At 51.4% G+C, this 27,985-nt stretch overlaps 1 protein-coding gene and 1 non-coding gene across 10 annotated transcripts; both read left to right on the plus strand.

Moving 5' to 3' along the window:
* Positions 1-440: 440 nt before the first annotated feature.
* On the plus strand, positions 441-513 carry TRNAG-ACC. Its single transcript has one exon. It is a non-coding gene; the product is annotated as a tRNA-Gly (tRNA).
* Positions 514-2,927: 2,414 nt separating this feature from the next.
* HPS1 (HPS1 biogenesis of lysosomal organelles complex 3 subunit 1) lies at positions 2,928-26,982 on the plus strand. Of its 9 annotated transcripts, none has more exons than XM_032491129.1 (21): positions 2,928-3,030; positions 4,582-4,697; positions 4,904-6,335; positions 6,432-6,548; positions 10,793-10,930; positions 11,130-11,272; positions 11,671-11,779; positions 14,021-14,181; positions 14,657-14,759; positions 15,453-15,551; positions 15,679-15,748; positions 17,128-17,183; positions 18,290-18,457; positions 18,553-18,732; positions 19,838-19,899; positions 20,370-20,504; positions 20,585-20,650; positions 21,761-21,905; positions 23,990-24,103; positions 25,736-25,818; positions 26,279-26,441. In XM_032491129.1, the coding sequence occupies exons 4-21, from the start codon at positions 6,432-6,434 to the stop codon at positions 26,439-26,441; spliced, it is 2,112 nt and encodes a 703-aa protein (XP_032347020.1). In that variant the 5' UTR covers positions 2,928-3,030; positions 4,582-4,697; positions 4,904-6,335. The 9 variants fall into 9 exon arrangements, 8 of the variants coding, with proteins under 8 accessions (XP_032347020.1, XP_032347022.1, XP_032347024.1 ...); XM_032491130.1 differs by lacking the exon at positions 2,928-3,030 and adding an exon at positions 3,037-3,269; XR_004323850.1 differs by lacking the exons at positions 4,904-6,335; positions 26,279-26,441 and adding an exon at positions 25,457-25,607.
* The last annotated feature ends 1,003 nt before the right edge of the window (positions 26,983-27,985 follow it).

The raw sequence follows: 27,985 nt of genomic DNA on the forward strand, positions 1-27,985 counted from the left end.
AGACATCATTAACTATGTTAAAGTAACTGTTAGCTGCAATAACAGGTAAAAACCTTAACACAAAGTTTATTTCTTGCTAATAGATCATGTAAAGGCAAGTTGGTGGTAATGGGCTAAGGTGGGCAGGGGTTCTGCTCCCTGGAGTCCTTTAGGGATCCAGACTGATGTAGGCTCTCTGCCATCTCCAGTACTTGGCTTCCAAGGACGCTATGGCAACAACCTGCAGCTGGCAGACAAGGAGAGACAGTATGCAAAGTCATATGGGAGTATTTTAGGGGCCTAACCTGGAACTGGCATAAATTCCTTCCACTTAATTCCTTAGGCCATAAGTCAGTCACTTGGTCCCATCAAATGTTGGGGGCCCAGGAAATGAAGTCTCTGGCTGGACAGCTACTTCCCAACAAAAATTATATTTCATTACTGTAGATAGAATATCTGGGGAGGGTATAGCTCAAGTGGTAGAGTGCAAGCTTACCATGCATGAGGTCCTGGGTTCAATCCCCAGTACCTCCTCTAAATATAAATAAATATGTAAACCTAATTACCTCCTCCCCCCAAAAAAATCAAAAACAATTTTTTAAAATAAACATTAAAAAAATTAGATTGAATGTCTATGTCCCTCCCAAATTCATATGCTGAAACCTAATCCCCAATGTGATAGTATTTGGGGGTGGGGCCTCTGGGGAGTGATTAGGTCGTAAGGGTGGAGCCCTCATGAATGACTCACAGACCTAAATGGCAAAACCTAAAACTATAAAACTTCTAGAAGAAAACACAGGAAAAAATCTTTGTGATCTTGGCTTAGGCAAAGACTTTTTAGATAACACACAAAAAAAGCAAAAAGATTTCTGTTCTTCGAAAGTCACTGTAAAGAAAATGAAAAGACAAAGCCACAGACTGGCAAAAATAAGTAAATAAAATAATAATGATAATCATGCAACACAGATATCTAATAAAGGTTTTGTATCTAAATATATAAAGAAGTCATATAAATAACAGTAAGAAAAAAATCCAACTTTAAAATGGACAAATGATTTGAATGCTTTACCAGAGAAGAGATACAGATGGCATATAAGCACATGAAAAAAAAGTTCCACATCATTAGTCCATTTTCCAGGAAAATGGAAATTAAAACTGCAGTGAGCTACCACTGTATACCTACTAGAATGGCTAACGTTAGCAAAGGCCAGTATCAAGTGCCAAGGAGGCTACAAAGCAACTAAAACTCTCAGTATTGCTGGAAGGGATGTAAAATGGTGTATGCACGTTGGAAAACAGTTTAGCAGTTTAATGTAAACTTAAACATACACTTGCCATACAGCCTAGCCACCCCACTCCTATGTATTTACCCAAGTGAAACAAAAATTTATGTTGACACAAAAATCTGGACATAATTACAAACAGATAAACTGAATTACATAAAAGTTGAAAACTTTTGTGCCACAAGTGATACCATTAAGAAAGTGAAAAGACAAACCATGTAATAGGAGAAAAGTTTTGCAAATCATATACCTAATAAGGGGCTTGTGGGCAGAATATATAAAGAATACTTACAACTCAATGCTAATATAATAATTATAAAACAGACAAAGGGATTTGAATAAACATTTCTTCAAAGAAGATATACAAATGACCAAACAAGCACACAAGACGTTGAACATCACTAGTCTCAGCATCAAATCAAAATCACAATGAGATATCACTTCTCACCCACTAGGATGGCTAAATAGACAGTAACAAATGTTGATGAAGATGTGGAGAAACTGGGACCTTCATATGTTGTTGGTGGGAAATGAAAACTACTAGTAGTGGGAATGAATAAGTAAACAGTAGCATATCCATTTGACAGAATTTATTCAACCACTGAAATTCATGTTGATGAAGGGTTGACACAGAACTGTGGTGAGTGAAAATAGCAGGACAGAGTGCTCAGCCAGAAGATCTCACCTGTGGGCTGCAGAGAGAAATGCGTATGGTGGGGATCTGTGCTGTAGATGGGGGACTGGAAGGTCTTGGGCTTAAGAGACGCTGGGGGGTGGGCAGTGAATGGGGAGGGGAGTGATGCTCCCTTTGTCTGCAAGTGGTGGAGGCATTAATTCTTGGCCCCTGCCTTACCCCAGGGGAAGCTCAATCTGCTGTACCCCAGCCAGTTCCCCCCAACTCATCCTCTGCTGGGCTGCAGCTCAAAGCCCCCAGGTGGTACCAGGGCACTAAGGGGTAGCTTGGGTGGGAATTTAGTCCTTTCCACGGTCTTCATCAACTCTCCCAACCTTCAGCCACTACACACACACACACACACACACACACACACACACAATTTAAGAGAACTTAGCAAACACACGTTCAAAACAAAGGTCCTAATGTGCACCCCCACCACCAAAATGAATTGAGATCCCTTATAAAGAAATTCCAGCCTTTGCACTCCGGGGATAACTGGGTCCTTCTGCAGGCTGTCTTCTTCCAAGGAGCCCAGAGAAACAGTCACATATGGGCAGCTCTTGCCCCAGAACTGCAGTTTGGCAAGAAAAGCCAGAGGGTTGTAAAGAGTCCAGCCAGAAGACCTGCGTTGTGATCCTAACTCGGTCCCTCACAAGTTCTTTCTTCTCTGGGCCTCAGTTTCCTCTTTTGTAAAACGCGGACGTTCCTAGTATGCCAGCGGAGAGTGCCGCGAGCTCAGGTAAGTGGCAGGGCCGAGAGCAGTGCCGGACGCAGCAGGTGACCTTGACGGCTGCGGGCGAGGCCCGCGACCTGTGAGCCTCGGCGCCCCCTTTTGACGGGAGAAATGTGGCCAAGGCCCACAGGCAATGAGGGCCGGCTGGGCCAGGATGCCCAGGGGGAGAAAACCGCACCGCGGGCGGAGGCGCAGCCAGGCAGGGGCGGGGCTCCACCCTGAGGAGCGCGGCTCCACCCTGAGGAGCGCGGAGAGCTCTCCAGCCCCGCCCCTGGAGGTCACGTGGGCGGTCACGTGTCCCCACCCGGAAGCGGGCCGGTTGGGTCCCGGCAGGCTGGGCGGTGTTTGGCCGCGATACGGTACGTGGGCCTCCAGCACTGTCTGTGTGCAGCCGTGGGCTGCCCGCTCCGAGGGCGGCGGGGCTTCCTCCGGGACCGCCGCGCCGCCTTCCCGGAAGCGGGGGAGCGGTCCCGCCCCCAGCCTCACTCACGCGCCGTGGGGCCTTGGGTCATTCACCTCACTTCTCCGAGCCATAGTTTCTGCATCTACGAAGTGGGGCACAACTGCGAAGTGCCACAAGCTGGGCCTTCTTCCCCCGGTAGCTGTGAGGTTCGGGGGACTTGGGGTTGAAACTGTTGCATAAACTGTGTAAAATGCGGGGCAGACGGGAAGGCTGCCATTGGGCGGAGCAACCTTCGGGGCCTCTCTCCTGGGTCCTGCAGCCCAGCAGGGGCAAGCTGTGAGGGAGTGGGCCACCCCCCCCCCCCACGGGGCTGCTGGCGGGCAGGAGCCGGGACCGTAGGAGCAGTTTGCTGGGAGGGTGGTGAAATGGGGGGGGGGGGCGGGGGGAGCAGTTCCCCAGTTTGACCCAGTGCTATCTGGAGCTCCAGTGAGTCCCGTGTTCCCTCTTTAGAGTAGGATAGAGAGAAGAACAGGGAAATCACAAAATGACACTGGCGAGGTTCTCTTTCCAGCACACTTTTGGAATAAAAAACATAGAACCTAATGTCCACTGAAAAGCATTCCATTTTCCTGGGAACATGGCATTGAGGTCAATCATACGGGTGATGTAGAAAGTCTCCTTTACCCTGCACGAGATGCTGAGCCCCTGACAGCCCTTTCTTGCCTCTGACTTGCTTACAGTGTTTGGTTTTCCTAATTAAGCTCAAGCTTTATTATTGTTCCTGCCTTTTATCATCAAAATGTGAGTGATTCTGGAACCTGTTTAGTTCACCCTGTTATTTAAGGAAGGGGAGCTGGGAAATAGAATAACTACCCCCAAACTCTAGGTAAGAAAGCACCTTGCTAAGGGTGCACCTGCCTGGTGAATCCGTGACTCATTACAGCACTGGTGGGGGGTGAAGCAGGAGGTTGAGGCCCAGAGAGGTTTATGTGCCTTGGCAAAACCAGAACTAAAAGCCAGATCCCCTGTGTCTTTTGTGTTGGTTTACTGCCATTCATTGCATCGTCCTAGGATACCTCCTCTCTTCCCCTGGGACTGCTTCTCTGTCTCCCTGGGATGTGCTGTTCTGTCTCTTGACAGTCATAGCAAGCTCCCTGGGGCTGCTCAGGGTGGGTTTGCTTGCCATACCTTGTCTGGGAATGACCCGTGGGGAAATGACAGTGCTCAGAAGGAAACAGTAGGTGGAGGTTAATGTTAGTGGACACCTGCTATGTCCAGGGACTGTGTTGGCCAGTTTCGTATTCATTGTGGGAAGGTGGGGTTGTCGGCATACATGGCACTGGGACACTTCCTGGCCACAGGTAGTATAGTATGTTCTGAGCAGACTGCCTAAGGGCCAGAGAGAGACCTTTGACCACTCAGCCCTTCACCAACTTGTCCATCCCCGGGAACCGGCACCTGTTGGAACGAGAGCCTCTGCTTGCCCTCATGATCCCCCTGTTTTAAGCATTTGCAGGACCGCGGATGCTGTGCTGCTCTCCATGAGCCAGTCACCGAGTCTGTCTGCTGCAGGCCTTCCTGAACCTTTGGCTGTCTGGAAGCTCTGCTGTGCTCCTTGCCAAGGTAGATGATCCTGCCTGACCTGGGGCAGGTGGAGGCAGGCAGCACCCCTTCTGGGGCTGCTCGGGCCGTGGGAGGTGGACAGAGTGAGGCAGGCAGTGGACTGGGCTCTCGCGGGCTGTGCAGAGCCCTCTCATCCCCACCCGCTGCCCCAGCTCTGCATCCTGATGTCACGTTTTCCTGTTCTCTCCTTCTTCCCTTGCATCCAGGTGGTCATCAAGGCCTGCTAAGTCTCTAAGCTGCACTTCTCGAATCAGCCCCTTCCCCTCCTGACCTCAGCCAAAGAGTGGGCCCGCATTACCCCCACCAGGACAGCGGGCCTCCATAACCTTGACCTCCCCCATCCATAACCCACACCCCGTTTCCAGCCTACAGGGGCCCTGCTGTTCTCAGCCTCCATTCTGCTGCCCACCATTCTCCAACCCATACCATTCCTTCCCATCAGGCCAGCCCCTCGAGTCCCCAGCTTCACCACACTCCACTGGGAGTCCCAGAGCAGCCCCTTCCAGGCCCACCTACCCTCATCCAGCAACCTTTTCTTCGCACTCCATTGTTCTCCCAGTGTCTGCCTTGTGTTGAGCAATTCCATGGGAATAGGCTACATCCTTTGTTTTCCCCTGTGCTGGCAACACCGTGAGGTGAGGTGCTCTGAGTTAGAGTTGACAAACCAACTGGAGATTTGGGAGGAATTCAGTAAGTACCACTAAGCTGGTCACATGGGGATCCTGGAGAGTGTAACTGAGTCAGAGACCTTGAGATGCTATGATCCTGTTGAGGAAGTGGACGTCCACCTGTGGAAGAGTCAGAGCAGAGCTTCCTCATCCCTGTCATGTCTTAGCATGTGTGCAAGTGGTCCTGTCTGTGGTACATGGAGATAAAGGAGAAGCTTTGAAGCCCCTGCCTGGGGCAGGGAGCTGGCCTGAGAGCCCTGGCCTCACCAGGCGTGTTCAGGCTGCCCTGAGAGTTGAGAAGATCCGTGTCTTGCTGCACCTCAGGGGGCCAAGGTCCAGTATGGGGAGCTCTGGATTAAGATTCTACCAGTTGGTGAATAATGAAACACGTTTTGTGTAACTGCACATTGTAATGTGTAGCACAGAGGGTATGTATGTATGTGGATGTGACTGAAGAAGCAGCAGCTAAGCAAGGGTGAGAGTGAACCATGGACAAGGTCGTGCAGCCTGTTTCCCCCAGAGCAGGAGCAGCTCGTGGAGGAAACTTCTGGAATGCTGAACCCACTCTCTGTTGGCTTTGAAGCTTGTCTCCTGGGGCTGTTTCTGGCTTGAGGAGGAGCACATTTTTTCTGCAGTGCCTGGAGGGAGGGGCACTAGCCCCTCTGCATCCCTGACTGGGCCCTGTTGGCCCTTGTGCAGTTAACTTCGAGCCTAGATCAGGAGCTGGGTCCTTTCTTATGTTTGGGTCCAGTAGGCTGGTGGCGGGGCCGATGCTGTGGGGAGAGGGGCCGGATAACACAGGAAGGAGCCCGAGCCCTGGCATTAGGTTTGGGTTTGGGTTTTGATCCGAGCTCTGCCAATTGGAAGAGGGAGTAACTGAAGATTCCTACTTGATCCAGTTGCTGCGAGAGTGCCAGCAGGTGACACCAGGAAGGCCCTCATGGTGGTGCCTGGTGCGCAGTAAGGGCCAGTAGGTGTTTGCTGGGATTATGACCCTTCTCATTTCTCAGGCCGAGGGTATGGATGTGGTACTGGAGGTGACCTTGAACTTGCTTCTCTCTGGCAGATGAAGTGCGTCTTGGTGGCCACGGAGGGCGCGGAAGTCCTTTTCTACTGGATGGACAAGGAGTTTGAAGAGAGTCTGCGGCTGAAGTTTGGGCAGTCCGAGTGTGAGGGAGCAGGGGTGAGTGCGGGGTTGGAGGGACGGACTATGGACGGGAGGGGACAGCGCAGAACTACCAGGAGGCAGGGGAGCCTGTCCACCCCTCCTGGCCCAGCTCGAGGGATTAACAAAGCAGCGTGTGTGACCGGCGTCCTTTACACCCAGTTGTGCATCCTCAAAAGCCGGCCCTTGATGGTCGCAAGCACAGTGACCTCCCCACCTCCCACCCCCAGGGCTCACTGGGCTAAATGGGGGCCGGAGGAGGAAGTAGAATTTTAATCACACAACAGAGAAATTTGATGTCATCAGTTTCCCTACCTAAAAAATTTAGCATAAGCTTAACCCATTCATTTTTATAACAGCTTTATTAAGATACAACTGACATGTTGTAAACTGAAATACTCAGAGTGTACAATTTGATGTAATTTAACATGTATACATACCTGTGATTCCATCACAAGCACTACAGTGAACGTGTCCACTGTCCCAAAAGTTTGTGCTCCTCCTTCACCTCCCTCTTGCAAGCAGCCCGCTCTCTGTCACGACAGGTGAGCTGTGTTCTACAGACTTGTATGTAAGTGAAACCATGCAGTGTGTGCTCAGTGTGGTTTTGGTCTAGCTTCTTTCACTCAGCATCATTTTGAGACTCATCTGTGTTGTGGCATTTGTGTCGCTAGCTTGGTCCTTGTCATTGCTGAGAAGTAATCCAAGTGTCCATGCACCACAGTTGGGTCATCCCTGGTAACCATACCTGGGTTGTTTCTAGTTTTCACTCTAACAAATAAAGCACTTGTGAACTTTCACATACAGATCTTTGGGTGACCATGACTTTCCCGCTTCATGGGTAAATACTCATGGTAGCAAGGCTGAATCATATAGTTATACAGTAAACTTTCTAAGAAACTGCCAGACTTCTTCCAAAAAAGTTGTATCGTTTCCTGTTCCACCAATAGTGTACGTGTGTGTGTACTTTTCCTCCATGTTCTCACCAACACTTGCTACAGTTGGTCTTTTTAATTTTAGCTATTCTAGTAGGTGTGTACTAGACTCTCTGGTTTAATTTTCATTTCCTTAATGACTAATGGTTCTGAGCATCTTTTCACATGCTTATTTGCCATTCTTACATCTTCTTTAAAGAAGTGTCCATTCATATTTTTTGCCCATTTTTTATTGGGTTGATTGTTTCTTATTCTTACTGAGGTTTGAGAGTTTCTTACATATTTTGGATATAATTCCTTTAGTAGATATAAGTTTTGCAAATATTTTCTTCCAGTCTGTGTCTTGTCTTTACATCCACTTCACAGAATCTTTCAAAGAACAGAAGTTTTTAATTTTGATATCTCTGTTTTATCCACTTTTTGCTTTTATGAATTATGTTTTTGGTGTCACATCTAAGAAATCTTTGCCCAAACCAAGGTCACAAAGGGTTTTCCCTATATTTTCTTTTGGAAGTTTTATAGTTTCAGGTTTTATAGGAGGTCTAATAATCCATTTGGAATTTTGGTATATGGTATAAAGTATAGATTAAAGGTTTATTTATGTTTCCCAGTGGATATCCAGTTTAACACTTCAGTGTTACCACTCAGAGAGAGTTGTCATTTTTGCTTAGATAATTTCTACTCTACATTATAAGGAAGTAATTTATTTTGAAATTTTTTCCAGATTAATTTTGGATTAAAACCTTTTTTATCGGGGATGCTGTGGAGAGAGTCCTCGCATTTCCGCAGCAGCGCAGACTGGTTGCCTTGTGGTGCCTTCCTGCTCCCGTGGCCTCAGCATCAGTTGGACCAGCTCCACTTCGGCGAGTTCATTCGCCTCAGCATCCCGGACGCTCTGTTACAGTCTGTAGCAGTAAAACAGCGTATCGGAGAGCATAGATGTTTCAGTGGCTTTATTTACGCTAAAAAGTGGGTCTGTTAGGCTCTTTTATTTTTTAGCAGTCTATGTATAACTTTTTTTAATTAAGAATTTTTGAGTGTTTTAATTCTTAAGTCACTGCATCAGCTTGGTTAATTCAAGAAGCAAACTATTTGACAGTGTTCTATTCCTCTTTATTAAAACCCTCATAAAGGAACGAACTCCTGATTTTTCAGTTCCTAAATGGCTAATGTAAAGGAAAAGAGTCTTCAGAGTTTGTATACTGCACTTGTTTGCCTGATCCTGTAAATAACAAGAATTAACAGAGAAATAGTTTTTAAATGACCCATAATTCTACAACCCCAAGCTAGCAACTCTTCAGGGTATTTTCTTTGGGTCTTTATCTTTTATATCTAGTTGGGATTATACCACATTTACAATTTTATTTCCTGGTTTTTTTCACTTGCTGTTATATCAAAAGCATTATTCCGTTTTGTTAAATATTTTCAAAAGCATAAATCTTAATGGAAACATTATATTCCAGTGTATGAATAAATGTATCATCATTTATTTAACCATTTCCCAGTATTGGACATGTATATTACTTCTAGTTTGCTGTAACTATTGCCGTGAGTAACATTTGTCCTTGAATTTTATCCCACATTTTATTATTTCTTTATGATAAACTCCTAAAAATAGAAATATCAATGCAAAAGCCGTTCAAAGATATTATACCACTTTATAATCCCAGCAAGCAATATACAAGGCTGCCCCTTTACACTCTACCTGCACCAAATATTATCATCATTTCCCCCCACTAAAAACATTATTGCTACACCTGTGCACCTACAGAATAACATACTGCTTTTAAAATGAGTTGCTATACACAATCTAGATTTTCAAGTGACTTTTTTATTAATATAATCAGTTCATGACAGTTCTAGAAAATTGTGGTATGTGAGTAATTCATCAAACGTTTGCCTACATGGAGGGATATTCATTCAACAAATATTACTTGAGAGCCCAGTGTGTGCAAAGCAGTGAGCACGGCAACATGGTGGGGCTCCCGTGGAACCAAGAGTGGAAAGAGGTTGAATCCACAGTGACCCAGGTAGCAAATAAACACCACAAGTCAGGAAGGGATGAGCGGTGGAAAGTTAAAAGTGGTGGGTAGGGGATGGGGGGTGCCTGGGCGGGGTGGTCAGGAGAGGAGCTGTCTGAGCTGGGACCCATGGATGGTGACTGCCAGCCCCTGCAGCAGCGGGACACAGACCTTGGTTCCTGACTGTCCAGTCTGTTGGAGGAAACTACGCTCCTCGATGCCATGGCCACCACATATTTTAAATGCCATGTGGGGCCCATTTTTCTTTTCAAGGCCAGGTCTCACTCAGCTCTTGGTAGTTAAAACTAGGACTCTGCTTTTTCCTTATTTCAGTTGAGATTCCTGAAATCAGCATGGGGGGCGGGTAGGTCAGCTGTTTTCCTCCTGTCTTTTCATTCCAGTGGAGAACTTGAGTTGTGAATATTCCCCTGGCTTTATCCAATTTTTATTCACAGATCTTCAGCAAATTTGTCCGCTTTCTTTTTGGTTTTGTCCATTTGCTTTGTTCCTAATTTAGCAGGCTGAGAGAATGGATGGGGGAAGAGCTTATGAAAGCTTATGTCACTGAAAAGGGAAAGTACAGAAAGATGTAAAAAGTGGGGGGAGAAATCATTCCTGGTCCTTCTGTTCTGTAACAGTGCTGACTTTCTTAACTTTTTTAAAATACTTTGTTTATTCTGTGCATTTGAAAATACAGAGCATTCACAGCCATTTTTATTTAACATTACGTTGTATCAGAGGAATTTTCCATGTCACTGAAACACTCTAGTATTTTAGGTGCTGTATATTCTTCTGTCATTTAGATGTACTGTTGTTTATTTAACTCTTTCCCTGGTACTGGACATTTACATTCTTTCCAGTTGCTTCTCCTATAAATTCTGCTCTAGTGAACATTTCTGTGCCCACATATCTGCCCCATCTGATTATTCTCCTTAGGATACACTCCCCAAAGGAGACTTACTGCAGCCAGGGGCATGGACTTGGGTGCATGTTGCATTCTTTCTTAGAGTTGGCCAGTCTCCATTAAATGTTCCGAACATTCATCTGTGCAGCCTAATTCCCCAACGTTTCCTTCTAGAATCAGAGTCTGAACAGCACAATTAGCTGGCTGATGCTCCCCAGCCCTCCTGATACCACCCAAGGTTTGGAGCACTGTCTTTTTGCCCCACTCCCTTTCTGGACAATGAGAGCCTCTCAGGTGGATCCAAAACTGTGGAGTCCCTTGATGGCAGGGCCTGAGCCTCGTCCATTCCTTCATCCCGTGTCTGGCACACTAACTAATGTTATTTTCTATCCCCTCGAGCAGCTTCCCACCCTGGAGGACCAGCTCAGCACCCTCCTGGCCCCCGTCATCATCTCTTCCATGACGATGCTGGAGAAGCTCTCAGACACATACACCTGCTTCTCAACGGAAAATGGCAACTACCTGTATGTCCTCCACCTGGTGAGTGTGCAGCCCTGGGCCCGTGTTCCTATCCCCTCAGCAACGTGGACAGTCCGCACGCCTCTCCCTCAACTTGAACTTCAGAAGGCAGGAGCTGCATCTTAACAGCTGGGACCTGAGCCCCTCTCTCTGTCCTCAGCCATGAGGGCAGGTCAGAGGATCCCCTGGGTTGGCTGATGTCAGCCCGCTGTGCCTGCAGTTTGGAGAATGCCTGTTTATCGCCATCAACGGAGACCACACAGAGGGCGAGGGGGACCTGCGGCAGAAGCTATGTGTGCTCAAGTACCTGTTTGAGGTGCACTTCGGGCTGGTTACCGTGGATGGCCAGCTCATTCGAAAAGAGTGAGTCTCTGGGTAACTCTGCTGAGCCCTGTCTTGAGGCCCAGCAGCATGTGCCCAGCCTCTGTGATGCTGCCTGACACGCTGTGCCCTGACTCCTGCCTGGCACCTTCCTGGGTCTCTCTAGCTGGCTTTTGTTGTGTATGTGTGAAAGAAAGCGGCTGGGAAGTGAAGTGATTTGCTCAGGTGCCCACGTCCTGGTTCCGTGCCCATCCCATCCCACTCCACTCCGCCGGGGGGGCCACAGCCTGACACGCCCCCTCTGCACTGTGTGGGCTCCCTTCCGGTATTTGGTCCTGTCATGTGAGCTCGCCTGGCTCTTACAGTGATCTCAGACTGAGCTCCTTTGACTGAAGCCAGGACAGCCAGCTTTTTCACGGCCCCTCCCGCTCTGCCCCCAGGCTGCGGCCCCCGGACCTGGAGCAGCGGGTGCAGGTTTGGGAGCACTTCCAGAGCCTGCTGTGGACCTACGGCCGCCTGCGGGAGCAGGAGCAGTGTTTCGCTGTGGAGGTGACTGCTGGGTGCGGGAGTCCTCGGGCCACAGAAGTGTCAGGTCAGAGAGGCCAGCAGCCTTAAGACCACGTTTTCACACTCCCCTACCCAAGGAGTGCCTCTCAAGCTCGTACATTTCAGAGAGCTGCTCTTTCTGGCCACGGGGTGAGACAGGCACTCTGATGGGCTTCCCTGCAGTGAAATAGCTAGATCCTGGATAAAGCAGACTTCTTAATGCAGTTTTTGGGCTCATAGTAAATTACGGAAATTTCTAAACATAGCTCCCTCCCACTCTGATCCCCTCCACCCCAAATTATATTGAATCTCATTGCTACTATAACTAGAGTAGAAAGTAGAGGAAAAATAAGCAGCACTAAAGGCAAGATTGCCTGAGAGCAGGTGATGGTACCAACACTGCAGCCAAAAAACGAAGCCTGAGGCCAGCAGCGACACAGGGGAGCTGAGCCCAGACCTGAGGAGTTAAGGCGGTGGCTGTCATCAGTAGCACTCCCTAGCTCCCAGTAGAGACACATGGATTCTCTCTAGGTCACTGGTTCTTACACTCCGAGTGCACCAGGATCACCTGGAGGACTTGTTAGGTACAGGTTTCTGGGCCTCACTTTTCTCATTCAGTGGGGAGGTCAGGGGTTGGAGGCTCTAGAACTTGCATTTCTAACAAGTTTCCAGGTGATGCTGATGATGCTGGTCTGGGAACTACATGTTGAAAGCCAAAGCCACTGATTTAAAGGACAGATGAAGAGCAAACAAATGTGAGCTCACAGTTAACAGTCAGATGCACAAGAAAATAATCTGCCATGAGTGAGAGTCAGAGGAGTCAATCACCAGGAGATATAGGTCCCAAGGAGCTTGATATACTGGAATTATTAGGTACAGAGCATAAAATAACTAGGAAATATTTGAAGACAAAGAAGCTAGGAAAAGGCCCATATGGATATTTGAGAAATGAAAACATAATTGTTAAAATGAAAACCTCAAGGGATGGGTTAAATAGTAGGTGAGACATAGCTAGAAAGAGAATTAGTGAACTGGAAAACGGGTCTGAAGAAATTCATTTTCACACTCCCACCCACTCACTCTTCTGATAAACATATAGTACCTGCCATATGCTGAGAGATGTGCTGGGCCCTGGGAATACAGAGGTGAATAAAGACACAGTCCCTGCCCTTGAGGGGAAATCAGCATCCACATACACTAAAAAATACGATAAACTATCCTGGGTGCTGCCATGTTGGGTTTCTCACCAGAATCCACGGTGGCACAAAGGATGGCATGGTCAGCTCTTTCTGAGGTATCAGCAAAGGCTTCCTGAAACAGGAGGTGGCCTACCGCAGTTAAGATACAATCCAAAGTCCCTCCCAAGCCTACCAGGCCCCGTGTTGATCTGTCGCTGCCTGTCTTGCCCCAGCCTCATCTGATGCCTCTCTCTCCTCACTCACCATGCACTGGCCACCTAGGACTTCTTTCCATTTCAAGAGCACCCTACGCTTAACTCTGTCCAGCGTTGTCGTCATTAGCTACATGTGTCTATTGAACCTTTGGAGTGTGGTTAGTTCAAATTCAGTTATGCTATACATGTAAAATACACACTGGATTTTGATGACTTAGTACACAAAAAGAATGCCAAACATCCCACTAATAATGCTTTTACACCTTATGTTGAAATGATACAATTTTAGATACATTGGGTAAAATAAGTTATTAAAATTAATTTCTGTTGTTTCTTTTTACTCTTTTAATGTAGTTACTAGAGAATTTTAAACTATGCTTAGGGATTTAATTAGTTGGACACCACTGCTCCAAACTCTCTCCACCTCAGGGCCCTTGCACATGCTCTTTCCTTTGGCTTCCAGCGTTCACCCCCCACCTTTCTCTGACAGTGTTTCTTGTTCTCTAAATATCAGCTTACAGGTCACCTACTCAGGGACATTTTCTTTGAACACGCTACTCACGTGGGTCTCTGCTCTTTATCTCTAGTCCAGTACTGTGTATTCCCCGCATCACATTTATTAGCACATCCTTTACTTCCTTGCATGTTGTCTGTCTCATCCACTAGAGTCTAGTGGCCAGACTGTAGGCCCCAGGAAGGCAGGGATGGTGCTGGTCAGAGCCTCCCTACTCCCAAGCATCTGGCACATGGTGTGTGCTCAGTGTGGCCTGAGTGAAGGTACCAGCCAGCGCGGGGCTGGAGCAGGAATGGTGGGGGTGACGTGACTTCCTCTCCCTGCCCGTCACGCCCAGGCTGTGGAACGGCTGATCCACCCTCAGCTCTGCAAGCTGTGCATAGAGGCTCTGGAGCGGCATGTCATCCAAGCCATCAACGCTAGCCCCAAGCGGGCTGGCGAGGAGGCCCTGCATGCCTTCCTGCTCGTGCACTCCAAGCTGCTGGCCTTCTACTCCAGGTGAGCCCGAGACCCCCAGCCCCACACCCTCACCCATTCTGAAACTCCTTTACCTGAAAGCACCACCTCCCCAGCCAGGGAAACCTTCCAGACCCACCTCTTCCGTGAAGCCTTCTTAGATTCTTCAGCTCTTCATCCTGTCTCTGCTCACTTCTCTGAATTATTTCTTCCCAGAATGCTGTGTCAAAGTCGGAATGTAGAGTTTCCTGATAGGCTTGTTGCTGGTCCCTGGTGGTTTCCCACTGGTAATTTTTTTTCAGCACAACCAAATTTTTATTTTAAAAATGGATGAGTTAACTAATTTTATGTACACCTTGTGTTCCTCCAAAAAGGATGAAGTCAGCTGGCATGTTTTTAACTCCTTGAGGTCAGGGACTGTGCTCCAGGCTCCCTTAACCTACCTGCCCCCATGCACTGCCACCTGTGGGCTGGGGGCCCCGGGGACATGCTGACAAGCTGCCTATTCTCTCTGCAGCCACAGCGCTAGCTCCCTGCGCCCAGCCGACCTCCTCGCCCTCATCCTTCTGGTTCAGGACCTATACCCCAGTGAGAGCACAGCTGAGGACAACGACACCCAGGTCTCAGGGCAACTCTCTGGGCAGCGGGAGGCCATCAGGAAGGTGGCTCAGAAAACCAGTCTGAAGAGGGCTGGGCAGGCTGCCTGGGGACTGTGTGGTTTCCAAGTCACGATTCTGGGCGTGTGGTTGGGCATTACTTTTTTCCAGCTGCTTTTCCATGTAAGGGGAATTCTAGAAGGCACATGGTATAAGGGTTAAAAGTGCAGATTTTTGGAGTCAGATAGTCCCAGCTTCAGCACTTAGCTGTGTTTGCTATGCAAGTATTTGCCCCATCGGAGCCCCAATTCCCTCATCTGTGCAATGGGACAGTGATGGCATCTGCCTCTCAAGGTGGTTGTGAGGAAAAGCGGAGACAGTTTACCTAGAGCCCAGCAGTGCCTGGGGCGTAGCAGACGCTCAGTAAGTGCTCCCGCCACGGTCACCGCGCCGTCCTCATCATCATCAGTGGTGGAGTAGCAGTGGTCTGGATACCAGTGTTGAAATTTGTAGAATTTCAGTGGTTCCAGAGAAAGACTAGAACTGAAACATCCCTGGAAAGTGAGGACACACGCCCAGGGCTGCGTGAGGGAGCGGGGCGCAGGGGTCGGAGGGCCCTACGTGATCCTCTGCTCTGAGGGCTGTGCTGTGAAGTGCTGGGAGGCGGAGGACCTGCGGGGAGTAATGCTTTAACTAGCATCTCTGTGCCTGTCACAGCCCTCCCCACGCAGGCCCCAGAGCAGCCAGAGCATCCCCGTGCAGCAGACCTGGAGCTCTTGTTCTGCAGACCCGACCGGGAGGAGCTCTGCAGGGACCGTATGTGCTGCATACCACATGGAGGAGAGGGGATGCTTGGCCTCTCCTGGGAGAGCAGGGAGCAGGGTTGAGCCTGCTAGGGTTGCCTCTCTGAGTCCTCAGTCCAGCTGCCCCTTCTCCCTCACAGGAGACAGACAGCTTCTCCCCCGCTGAGGAGTACTTCACACCAGCTCCTTCCCCCGGGGAGCAGAGTTCAGGTGAGACCTGGAGGGGAGTGGGGGGAGGGGAGGAGGCAGGTGCCAGTTGGCAGCCCCTGGAACCTGTCTTAGGGTTCAGGGGATCCTCATGCCTTGTACGGGCCCAGGCACAGACACCTAGATTCCTAGACCCAGGACGCTGCCTGCAGCAGCCCCTCTGTCTACCCCGCCATCTCCAGCTTGAATTCAAGGACTATTAAGGCCACTCAAATGATCCCTACAACATTTTATGACAAATTGATTTCATTTAAAAATTTATCTCTCGTGTGTGTACCCTCTGCCTCTTTCTTTTTGTAACTAATGGGTAATCAGCTAATAAGTAATAATCACTTCAAGTGCAGTGATTTAAAATATAAATAATAATCTCTAGTTAATACCTTATCTGTTTTTCCTAAGTGTATGGGTAAACAATAAAGAGAAACTAAAAATATTCAAACTGTTATTAACAGAAGAGGAGCCTGGGGCCCCGAGACCATGTGCCGGCTCCTCCATCTTGTACATTTCTCTGGGGCCTCTGTTCTCTGAGCGCTCCATGAGCCCAGAACACATTGGAAAGCACTGCTTTGGGGTAATGGCTGAAGTTCCTTTTTCTGCTTACTGCTCCCTTCCTCATTCCTCCTCTTGGCTCCTCTCTCTCAGTGGTTAGTTTTTTTATGCCTCAGAGCTGTGAGTAACACTGTTCCGTAGGGCACGGAACTCACCACTTATAAATGGCTTGTGTTGCATTCATGCATTTGTAAATCAGGTGCTTGAAACATAGAGGCATCCCCAGAAAAAACATGATTATAAATGATAGTTATTTGCAATGAAATACATGAGAGAACACATGTATCACAAACCTATAATACTTCAAATATGCAGTTGGTTCGGTGGGTTTTGTGAGCTGTACGTAGAACGGAAATCTAGTTCAGTTCCTAGCACGTAGTAGGTGCTCAGTACAAATTTGCTGATTGACGCAATGAGTAGAGAACTGTAGACCCACCACGTGTGCTGCCTCCCAGTGAAGAGGCACCGTTCTAGTCAGGGAGGGGCCCCAAGGGCTAGTCGAGGCAGGAACAAGGAGGGGTTCGGGGTTGCTGAGGAGCGGGCTGAGGGACGCACCCCGCCGCTGCCAGGTGCATCCTCAGGGCTCGCTCCTCCTCCCCAGCCCAGGCTGCTGGAGCTCTGGTTCTGCACAGCTGGCCCTGTGCTTGCCAGCTTGGGGCAGGATGAGAAGGGGAGGGATCTCTAGCCCACAGGAACACCCTTGCCCCACCAGGTGCTGTGAGCCACGGATGGGGCGAGGCTGTCTCTGCTCCGCCCTCCCCTGCTCACAGGCTGTTGGGCCACTGTTTACATTTCCCCATTATTTATGCTGTGTTATTACCTGTGGCCTGCAGGTAGCACCGTCTGGCTGGAGGAGGGCACCCCACCCACTGATGCTTCCCAGGTCCAGGTGAGTTTCTCCTGGGGGTTGGGGTGTTCTGCCAGCGCACCAGCTGGTCTGAGATGCTGCAGTGAGCACCGGGGACTCTGAGGGGCTTTCCTGGGCTCTCTCCACCAGCGCTGGCCTTCCTCGTGCCATCTCAGCGCTGGCCAGTGCAGGGCACAGAGCTCAGCCAGAGGCAGGAGCTGGCAGAGTGGTGGGTGAGGGTGACCTCCTCTCCCAGACACCAGCCTTCCCTCCCGAGAAAAGAAATAAAAATCACTCTCAATCCCAACCCCAGATATTAACTAATATTAAGATTTGGTGGGTATTTCCTTCTAGTCTTTCCTATGATTTTATGTACATTATGTGTACACACACACACAACATATGTATTTTTTTTCTTGCCAAATATAAATCCTAATGTACTTCATTATTCTTTTTTTTCTGAGCATTTTCCCATTGGCTCAGCATTCTTAAAGAGTGTGGTTTTTAATAACTGTTCAGAGTGCATCCTGTGCCTATGCTATTATTTATTTAGCAAATTCCTGGAACAACTAAGTGCACTGTGTCCAGTCTCTGCCGTCATCATGACTGCCAGGACATCCTCACAGAGGCGTTTCTGTGGCATCTCCAACGAGTTCCTTAATTCCCTACTCTTGCCTGCTGAGACTTTCCTTACTCAGAGCCCTCATCAGGCCGGAGTCTTGCTCAGTTAGTCACATGGTGCCTCACTTACCCCCTGGGATGGCTGTGGGGATGTCCTGAGGGTGGTGAAATGACAGAATGTTGAGCAACTTTAAATGCCTTCAGGTATGTGACGTCGTTGGGGAGCCGCCCCATCTGCTCTTCCCACCTTTCCTGACCCTTCTTACCCACCACCACCCGAGTGCCCTCCAGTCCTGACTGCAGGCAGAGGGGCCCTGAAGATGTTGGAGAGAGACAGACAGCAGAATGGGAGCTGCCAGGGCAGCCTCAGCGGAGTGTGGGAACTTAGGAACTGAGAATTCTTGGAGCTGGGAAAGTTCATTCCTCGTTCATGGGGAGCCAGCGGGCAGCCGTGGGTGGACCAGGCATGAGGAGGAGGCCAACAGCGGCCCTACCCCCTCCCGGCGACAGCTCCTCTTCGTCTGCAGGTGGCTGAGGACACCCTCCAGACGCTGGTCCCTCGCTCCCCAGGACCTTCCAGCCCCAGAAGGATTTTCCTAGACACCAGTGTGAAGGAGAACTACTGCCCCATGGTACCCCACACCATGTACTGCCTGCCTCTTTGGCCGGGCATCAACATGGTGGTCCTGACAAAGGTATGAGCGCCCTGCACCTGCCCCAGCGACACCCGGGCCTTGATGCCTTCTCCACGGCTGCCTCTGTTCACCTTGCCTCACTCTCCTTCCCTTAGGGTCCCAACACGCCCCTGGCCCTGGTCCTGTACCAGCTGCTGGATGGATTTTCCCTCCTGGAGAAGAAGCTGAAGGAGGGGCAGGAGGTGGGGAGCACCCTGCGGTCCCATCCCCTCATGGGGGACCTGCGCCAGAGGATGGACAAGTTCATCAAGAGTCGAGGTGGACAAGAGCTTCAGGTGAGATGCGGGCCCTGGACACCCCACCTGGGGGAGAGGAGGCAGGGCCTGTTCTGTCTGCACCAGATCTGGCCAAGGCTCTGGGAGCTGCCCACCCCCGCCCCACCATAGGTTTGTGGTCCTTGTTTCCCCCACTAGGAAACCATAACAAAAACTTACCATGGTGACACTTGACGTTTCTAAAGCATTCTTACATAACTTTGGCAGAGCATAAGTTATGGCTTCCATGTTGTAGGTGAGGAAACCAGGGCTCAGCTAGACGGTGACTCGGCCAAGTTTGCTTGGCTGGTGAGCGGTGGAGCCAGAGCCCAACCCTAGGACTCAGTGGCCGCCAGCAGCCTGCCTGTGGGGCCCGTTGCCGCATGGCTGGTCTCACAGAAGTGCAGCACACAGCGAGGCCACTCTATCCGAGGGGGCTTAGAGAGGCCAAGACACAAGGGCGCACATAAGCAGTAGGAAACAGGGCTCACTCTGGGCGGGAGTCTGGAAGGGAGCTCGGGAGGATAGAACTGGGCTGAGATCTGGGGCCGCTCGCATAGCTGGCGGGGCATGGGTCTGTTTGAAGAACTGAGACTCACCGCGGCTGGAGTTGGTCTGGAAACGAGCAGAGGGATTAGAAAAGGCAGACCAAGCGACTGAAGGCCAGACCCAGACAGACCGATCAGTCCACAGCCGCTCAGCACCTGTGGTGCCTGGGCGCCCCCGTGAGCACGTTAGGATGCAGAGTTCCCCTTAAGGGAACCACGTGGGGCTCCTCCTCAGCACTCCAGCCCTTGCTGGCCCCGCCCCTTCTGGGAGGCACATACCTGTCCCTCTGACAGCACTGGTCTGCGGTGTCTGCCAGCCCAGCAGTGAGCCCAGAACTTGGCACACAGAGACCGCTCTTTCAATAAGTACCTGCTGAGTGAATAGACTGTGGTGTGCGGCGGGGCACAGGGTGCGGGGGGACCTGCCGGAGACCCAGCTTGGCCAGGGACAGCAGAGCAATGCTGGGCCTAAATAAGCCGTGGAGGCAGGGGGCCTTTCAGGGTCTGACATGGGGTCTTCCCAGACCTCACTGTAGGAATGTTGTCGGGAAGCTGCCTGTCACCTGTCCTCCTCACAGAGCACCTGGCTGGAGTTCAAGACCAAGGCCTTCTCCAGAAGTGAGCCCGGATCGTCCTGGGAGTGAGTGGTGGGCTCTGAGGATGAGGTGGGGGCATCATTGAACGGGGGTGAGTTTCCTCCAGGCCCAGAGGGAGAGGATGCTCAGGAAGGAGCTTCTGAGGGCAGAGGGGTCCCGGAGGGTGTGCCCAGCCCATGGATGCTGGGGGGAGGCTGGGCAGAGAGGACGGAGGTTGAGGAGCAGGGACCTGAGGACCCCATGTCAGGCAGAGGCCTGGCTTCCGGGCCGGCTTCAGCACAGAACCGAGCAAGGCACTGCCCCTCGTTTCTCTGAAAAATAAACCATAAGGCTGGACGAGCTTCCAGGTACTCAGAGCATTATGCTAAGGGAGAGCTGGGAAGCTGCCTCCCAGCTCAGTGAGGGCGAGGGTATGCTTCATCAGCGTGTCCTCAGTCCAGGAGCGGGGCAACTGCACAGGATAAGCGCCCTCCTAGGGCCCTTCCTGCGGTGACATCGCACCTCCTGTGCCCAGGCTGCTCCAGGCTTGCAGGAGGGTGAAGCGGCAGCTCTGCACCATCTACCGCCTGAGCTTCCTGGCCGCGGCTCCTGGCCGGGGAGGCCCCCACCTGCCCCAGCACCTGCAGGACCGGGTCCAGACCCTCATGCAGTAAGTGCAGGTGTGGCTCCTCAGTGGCCGGGGCAGGAGTGTGGGGCCCACTTCACCTGCTCCCCTTGCTTCCTTGGCAGAGAAAAGCTGACCGACTGGAAGGACTTCTTGCTGGTGAAGAGCAGGAGGAACGTCACCATGGTGTCATATCCTGATTCCCCAGCCTGGAGCCGGCACAGGAAAGCCCCTCAGGCTGCCTGTCTCCTGTACCCACTCCTTTGAAGGACTGTGGATTTGAGAAAAGAGAACATGCATTTCACCATCTGTTTCCTTTCTCTGAAGAAAAATGATAGCAAATAGTGTCCAAGGTGTCTTATCAGTAGGAACCCTCCATGGCTGAAATTTTGGAAATTCCAGCTGTCCCAAGGTTACTTCCAGAAGCCACAGACATCGTTGATGTCGGTGTCATCCAGCCAGCAAAGTGGCAGCGGGTATCCCACAAGGGGCGGGGCCCTGAGGTCGGGTAGGTTTGAGGGGCCACGTCCTCCTTTGTAGGGGTCACAGTATATGGTGGAGTGTGAAGGCTCTGAGAAGGCCTGCAGTAAATAGGTTTATTTTCCTCTGTTTAAAAAACTGTCTCTAAGACTTAGAGCTTTTATTACAGACCGCTAGTTTTATCAAATACTGATTTTCCCTGGAACTTTATATAAAGTTGCTTTTTCTGTATTAAAATCTCTAAAGGGTCTGGCCTCCAGTCTCCTAAAACTTCAGTTGCCAGTGCGCAGGTGAAAGGGATGGCAGAGGGCCTTATTAGCCACCAGCCACTGCCCTTCCACGGCTGTGTGTCCTGTCTCAAGTGGGAACCTTCCAGCCTCTCAAGATGAAGGGTAGCAGTGCACCAGGCAGGTGACGTGTGTGAGTTGGGCTGTCAGCTAGGCTCACTCACGAGCTCTGTAACCCTCCTCTCACACTAGCCTCACCGTGTATGTAGCTTAAATTCATCCCTCGTGAAAATGGTAAAATATGAACATACAATGTTCCTGTTGGGACCACAAGTCCCTGCATTAAATGTGCCAGTGCCAAGGATCCATTGTACTTGCATCTTAGATCTTCTCGGGGTTGGGGATTCAGAGGTAAAGAGATCTGGGAAAGAGGGGGTCCTGGAGGGTTGGTTGAAATAGAAACCTGTGAGGAGGGGCAGGTGTGGCAGGCCTGGCCTCCGACTCACTGCTTAGCCTCACCGGCAGCCTAGGTTGAGGACAGAGAAGCTCCCTCCCTGGTTCTGGCTTTACAAGCACCTTAACTCAGACCCCCACCTACCTGGAAGACTTCCCAGGCCTGGTGCATTTCATCTACGTGGACCGCACAACTGGCCAGATGGTGGCCCCTTCCCTCAGCAGCAGTGAGAGGACCTCATCGGAGCTGGGCAGGGGGCCCCTGGCCACCTTCGTCAGAACCAAGGTAACCTCTGCCCGGCGGGACACTCTCCCTGAGCATCAGACGGGGTGTGCTGACCCCTGCCTTCGGGGCTCCCAGGAGGCTCTGAGCACCCCCCACCTTAGTCTTAGCACACTCTTCCTGATGTCTGCGCCCTGCAATGTAGGCTCCTAAGAATAGTGTCTCATCTTTGTCACCCTGGGGCCCCAGCCAGCATGCAGGGCCACTCAGGCCTCAGTCCATGTCGGGCCCCTTCCTGGGTCAGCAGGTCGGCGGGGAGTGGCCAGGGCCTAACACAGTGCCTGGCGTAAATGAATGCTCAATAAGTATTTGTTAACTAAACGAGAAAGAAGCAGCACGGGTTGATCGATTTGAGTAGTAGAATGTAAAACTAGGTCGTTTCTACAAGGAAACAGTCTGAAGTTTCTTTTATCCTGCTTGGTTCTTCATGGCAAACTAGAATTTTGTAGGGGAAGGAGGGAGGACCTCTGCCACTTTCTAAAAAACTACACATTTTATATACGTTTAAAATATATACTCTTCTATTGTATATATAATATATGTTATGTTATATAATTATGGGTTGTTATATTGCACATGTAATACATGCAGTGTAATTTTTGTATGTACAGAGGCCCGTGTTGGAGGCCCAGCTCTGCCCCTCACTGACTCTGTGGCTAGGGTATTGCTGAGTCTAAGCTGCAGTTTCCCCATCTATGAAAGACGATAGGAACACTACCGACATCACAGAATTATTGCACAGGTTCCAGGTGCATGTGTGATACAAGTAAAACCCTTAGCCCAGCGTGTGGCACAGCATACAGCTGCAGCTGGTTGAGCATTGCCTGGTACCACCCGCACCAGCATCGCTTCTTTCCGGAGACAGCTGAGGTTCACCTGGGTACCTTTCTGTTCATTGTTTTTCTGTGCAGTTGGTTGTGGTTGAGATCATTCTGTGTATGCAAGTTGTGTTCATCACATTTTCCCTTCACCTTATATCGGGTGCATTTCCTCATGTCATTAATTCTTTATCAGCGTAATTTTCACCAGGTCCACGATAGTCCATCATGCAAATGTAGCGTTATTTGCTCAGCCATTTTCCCTGCATTGAACATTTAGATTGTTGCCAAGCTTTCACTGTTATAAATAATTCTGCAGCACACACCTTTGGACATACATCCTTGTCCTCATCTCTGGTTCTTTTCTCAATATGAATTCCCAGAAATGGAATTACGAAGTCCAGTGGGAGGAATGTTTTTAAGGTTATTGATACAGGTTGTCAAATGGCTCTCCTGAAAAATAGAGCAAACCTACATATTTGTTTGCAGTTTTAACTGGACATTACGTGTGGTCAGGTTTGGAATGGCCTGTGTACGCCTTCCACTAAGCGTTTTGGTGCGAGCTCACCAGGCCTTTCCCAGCCCTGAGAGGTGGGGTAGCAGATCCATCCCAGCTCCAGCTTCCCTTGGGCCATTCATGGCAGCAACAGAAGGCCTTGAATTAAGCAGGAGGACATCACACAGGGGATCTGAGGCACGTTGTCCCTCGGTCACTGTGTGCCCGTCCTTCCCCTTGGTGAGCCCTAGATCAGACCTCAGCCCAGAGCAGAGGACGTGCCTGGATCAGAGTACTCTGCACATTGAAACGCTTTCCCAGCACTTTCCTGGCCTAGAGCCTGGGCCAGAGATTCCCCAGCCCTGGGGGGCCACGTAAGTGGCTAGAGGGATTCCAGGTGGTCACACCCTCATCTCCTCTTGTGTCCCTGACTGTCTTCTGGCCTGAATGATGAATTTACTGCTTCACTGCTTGTGTGTGTAGTAAAGGTACATAAGGTGTTTTTACATATATTTTGTTGTCGTGGTAACTGGAGGGGTAGGTCGTCCATCCAGCCATCCACCCATCCAACATCTACTTACTATTAGGCTCCTGCTCTGAGCAAGGCCATGCTTAGGCGCTAAGGAAGATGAGCAGGAGAGGCCCCTGCCTTCAAGGAGCCCCTCCTCTGAGTGCTTTTCTTCCCTCTGGATTTGAGAGCCTGAGCCCACCCTGCCATTTCTGAGCGGGCCGACCTGCAGGCCCCGGACACGAGCACTCCCCCCTCTCCCCAGGTCTGGGCTCTGATCCGGCTGGCGCGCAGATACCTGCAGAAGGGCTACACCACGCTGCTGTTCCGGGAGGGCGACTTCTACTGCTCCTACTTCCTGTGGTTCGAGAATGAGATGGTGCGTGTGGCCAGGCCCCTGCAGGACGGCCCTGAAATGCTTTCCTTTCCTGTAACTCTTGGATCCCTTTCTCCTGGATTCTGTTCAGTCTGTCTCTCCATCTCTTCTCGTCTCTGGTGGAGCTGACAGGTAAGCCCTGCTGGTTGGGACCCAGAGCTCAGAGGTCCCTTTTGCATGTGGGCTTTGTGACCCCTCCGCCCAGCTGTGTGAACACCTCATGCCCAGGTTCCCAGTGGTGTCCAGGTAACATGTGAACAGACAGACACAGGCCCCATATGAGAGGGCTGCTCCGCCCACTTTCCCTGCTGGTGCTTCGGCATCATCAGCCTCGCTCACAGAGCCAGGCTCCCTGTTCCCATGTTGGAGGTGGACAAACCGAGGCTCAGAGCACTTAGCCAACCTGCCCAACATGAAGCTGGCAGGACGGCCTGGGTCTCTTGCCTCCCACCCTGTCACTACAGTCTGAGCACAGGTCCTGGGAGTGTGTGTGCATCCTCCCGGCCCTTCCCGCTGTCCCTCTGTCTCGATGACTCTCTCTGTCTCTCTCCTCTCTCCTCTGCTTTCCTTATCTGTGTCTCTTTGTTTTCCCCTATTCCTGCTCTCTGAGGGCCATTACTTCTCCCTGTCACATTCCCTTGGTCCCTGTCTTGTCACCTCCCCGGCTCATGCCCTGCCCCCTCTCTGCTCTGGGCAGCGAGCCCTCCTTCCCCTCAGCCTGAGGTCACAGCCTGTCCCTTTCCATGGTGCCGTGTAGCCAGTTCAGTCTCTCACCACCATTCTCTCAGCCTCATGCCCACGCAGCCTGTGTCACTGACCCCATCTCATAGCCGGAGTCACTGATGCCCTAGAGCTCAAATACCGTGGCCAGGGCCCCCGAGGTCCTGAGTGATGATGTCAGAGCACAGGCTCAGCTCTGCTGACCTGCAGGCTCCCTTCCTGGCTCTGTGCCTTCCTCAGAGGCGCCCAGGATATGGGGGTGACCATCACATTAGTTTCTAGGGAGAAACAGGGCTACGTGTGTGTGGTTGGCCCCATGGGGTAAAAGGTAATAGAAATAGAGCCGTGGGGCAGGGAGATGAGGCGTGAAGTCTGGCTGCACCTGTGCCGTCGTGAGCAGCCACTGGACACTGCCGAGTCCTCCTCTCCCCGCCAGGGCGCGCCTCGCCGTGCCCGGTGAGCACAGCGCCGAGGAGCCCCGTGACTGGCCTGGCGCCTGGTGGGAGCCCCACGGAGCTTGAGTCCCTTCCCCGCCATATCCTACCCTCGGAATCCGTTGCTTTCAGAGAGAGACATGGCCTCTTGGTAACCCTTTGCTCTTTACGGCACCTCCCCGGGTTGCCCTCCCACCCACAGGCCCGTTGCTGACCCAGGTCCACTGGTTGATGGGAATGAGAGCTAGCGTGTGCCAGGCACTATGCTCGGAATGCTGTATCCGAGACTTCTGATGTCCGTTGGGAGATCATTGCTGCTTCCACTTCACAGGAGAGAGACAAGTTAAAAAGAGGTGCACGTATTTCCCAGCACCAAGTGCACGCCAAGTGGGGCTCGGACCTGGTGCCTCTGACTCGGGTCCATGTTCTTCCTGCCACTCCCACCGCCTCCCCACTCACGATGCTCCTCCTCCTCCCCCAGGGCTACAAACTCCAGATAATTGATGTGCCTGTCCTGTCTGACGACGCGGCTCCCGTGGGCATGCTGGGAGGAGACTACTACAGGTGGTGCCGGGGCCGGGGCTGGGTGGTGGGTGATAAGGGCCAGTTCCCACTGAGGGAGCGCTCCTCCCCCGGGAATGCCCTCCACCCCGGCCCCACTCGCGAGGGCATTTAGTGAGAGGAAGAGAGTGGTGGGTCCCCGGGTCTCCTGCCCTGCTTCCTCCTGGCAGGCTCGTGCCAGCAGTGTTTGCAAATGCCTGTGCTGGCCTCCTGAAGACCTTCCCTGCGGCTCTGTGGTGCCCCCAAGCTGGGTACTGCTGTCCAGCAGACCCCACTCCAGGACCGAGAACCCAAAGGGGTGGTTGTGTCGGCCTGGGGCTGAGCCTCGTAAGGTCCGGTCAGGAGGGGCAGGGAAGGCCTAATGAGGTGACCTAGGGCCCGTGCGTGGGGCTGGGAGAGACCTCTGGCCTTGGGAGGAGCGCCGTGTCTCCCTCCTGAATCCTGTCCCCCCCTCCTCCCCCAGGAAGCTCCTGCGTTACTACAGCAAAGGCCACCCGGCCGAGGCTGTCAGGTGTCACGAGCTGCTGGCCCTCCACCTGTCCGTCATCCCCGTGGACATGCTGGTGCAGCAGGCCGGCGAGCTGGCCCGACGCCTGGGGGAGGCTTCCCATGTCCCCCTGCTCTAGGCCAGGGCGGAGCGTCCCCCGTGCGGTCTGCCTGCACACCCCGGTGCTCCAGGCCCACCCTGCTGGCAGACATCCCCAATGGCAGGAGCCTCCTCTTGTCCACAGCAGCCTTCTGAGGATGGACCAGCCCCCATGACAGCCCCAGGGTTTCTTAAAGAAACTCCACTTAGACCAGCCTCCATTCTGGGTAACAAGCAAACCCCCAAATCCTTCGCTCTGGAGGAGGAGGGAGGCCAGAGGGTTCCTTTGGTCTCCTTAGAACAGCAGAGGAGGTCCCTGTGCCTGCATGTGTCCACTGTTCTTGGAGTGCAGAAGCTCCGTCCAGAAGCCGGTTCCCTCCCCAAATGGAAGGTGCTCCCCTGGCTGGGTTGATCCAGCTGCCACTTCCTCTCTGCAGCTCTGGGCAGGTTTCCTCACCTCTAAACCTGTCTCCCCACATTCAGAGTGACAGCACCCCCCTCTCAGGGTGGTCATGGGGCTGCCAGACATGGGGCAGGTGCTCAATAAATGCTGGTTACTGTTACTGTTACTGTTGAAGCCACACATGCCGTCCTCGGTGCTGATAAGCTCTGGCAAATCCTAGCCTCTCTGTGTCCTTCTCTGTTGTCGGGTCCTGCCCCAGCTCCGCCACAAGTTCATGTCACTCAGTCCAGTGGATCCCAGGCTTTGAGGTTTTTCAAAGCTTCCCAGACAGTCCTGGATTGAGAACACTACCCAACGGGTACAGCTCCTCCTCTAACCTAGGAGTACGCCCACCAGAACAGACACAAGGACAAGTGCCCACGAGAGCACTGGACTCCAAAGGGCCGCGGCGGGGACAGAGAAGCGATGACGGTGGCAGAAGTAAGCACGGTGCAGCAACGCTTGGGTCACGTGTGACGCACAGACAGAGGCTGGGCCGCAGGGCCTTCAGTTTTGAGCTAAAATTCATGCAAAGACGATTGTTCTTTCCTGTTACGTAAACATCTTGGAGCACAGAGGTACCAAAGGAGCTAGAACCACAACTTGGGCTAAAGTTCTCAGGCGGTGGCAGTGAGGGACAGTCATAGTGACCGGGACTGCCTTCCCCCTTAATATGGTGACTTTACAGATGGAAATGGAAATACAGAAGAGCCAAGGGGAATATCTAAGTCTAGGAGCCCAGCGCTGTTCAGGGTCCTCTCTTCTGTCACCTGATATTTTCCCCTAATTTTTAGCAGCTGCATGATATGACATCTAGTTTAACCAACCCCTCTAGTTTTTCAGTGTTATAAATAACACTGGGGAAAGATCATGAATCGGATTTTAGCAGAGGCACACGCATCGTAAACCTTCTGTGGCATGTGGAGGGGTGTCTGAGTCAAGAATAAGGTCCCCAGGAATCCCTCTTACCCAGGGGCACTTTTCCACAAATTCTGCTAATTTCGAGATGCATTTCTAATAGCAGGTTTCTAGAACACTGACAGATGTCAGAGCAGTACAGGAACTCCCAACCCCTACGGTGCTCTGTTCCCACAAGGCTGAACAGCCTAACTAATGGGCAGGGAGCTAAGAAGCTTCTAATT

This window comes from Camelus ferus, chromosome 11, assembly GCF_009834535.1.
Source record: "Camelus ferus isolate YT-003-E chromosome 11, BCGSAC_Cfer_1.0, whole genome shotgun sequence".
Taxonomy (NCBI): Eukaryota; Metazoa; Chordata; class Mammalia; order Artiodactyla; family Camelidae; genus Camelus; species Camelus ferus.

What these genes read in the sequence shown, in the direction of transcription:
- HPS1 (XM_032491131.1), top strand. Translation starts at nt 6,432, where the DNA reads ATGAAGTGCGTCTTGGTGGCCACGGAGGGCGCGGAAGTCCTTTTCTAC. An exon ending in ACATGGTGGTCCTGACAAAG is followed by an intron (nt 18,458 to 18,552) that starts GTATGAGCGCCC and finishes TCCTTCCCTTAG; the next exon opens with GGTCCCAACACGCCCCTGGC. An exon ending in CGGGTCCAGACCCTCATGCA is followed by an intron (nt 20,505 to 20,584) that starts GTAAGTGCAGGT and finishes CTTCCTTGGCAG; the next exon opens with AGAAAAGCTGACCGACTGGA.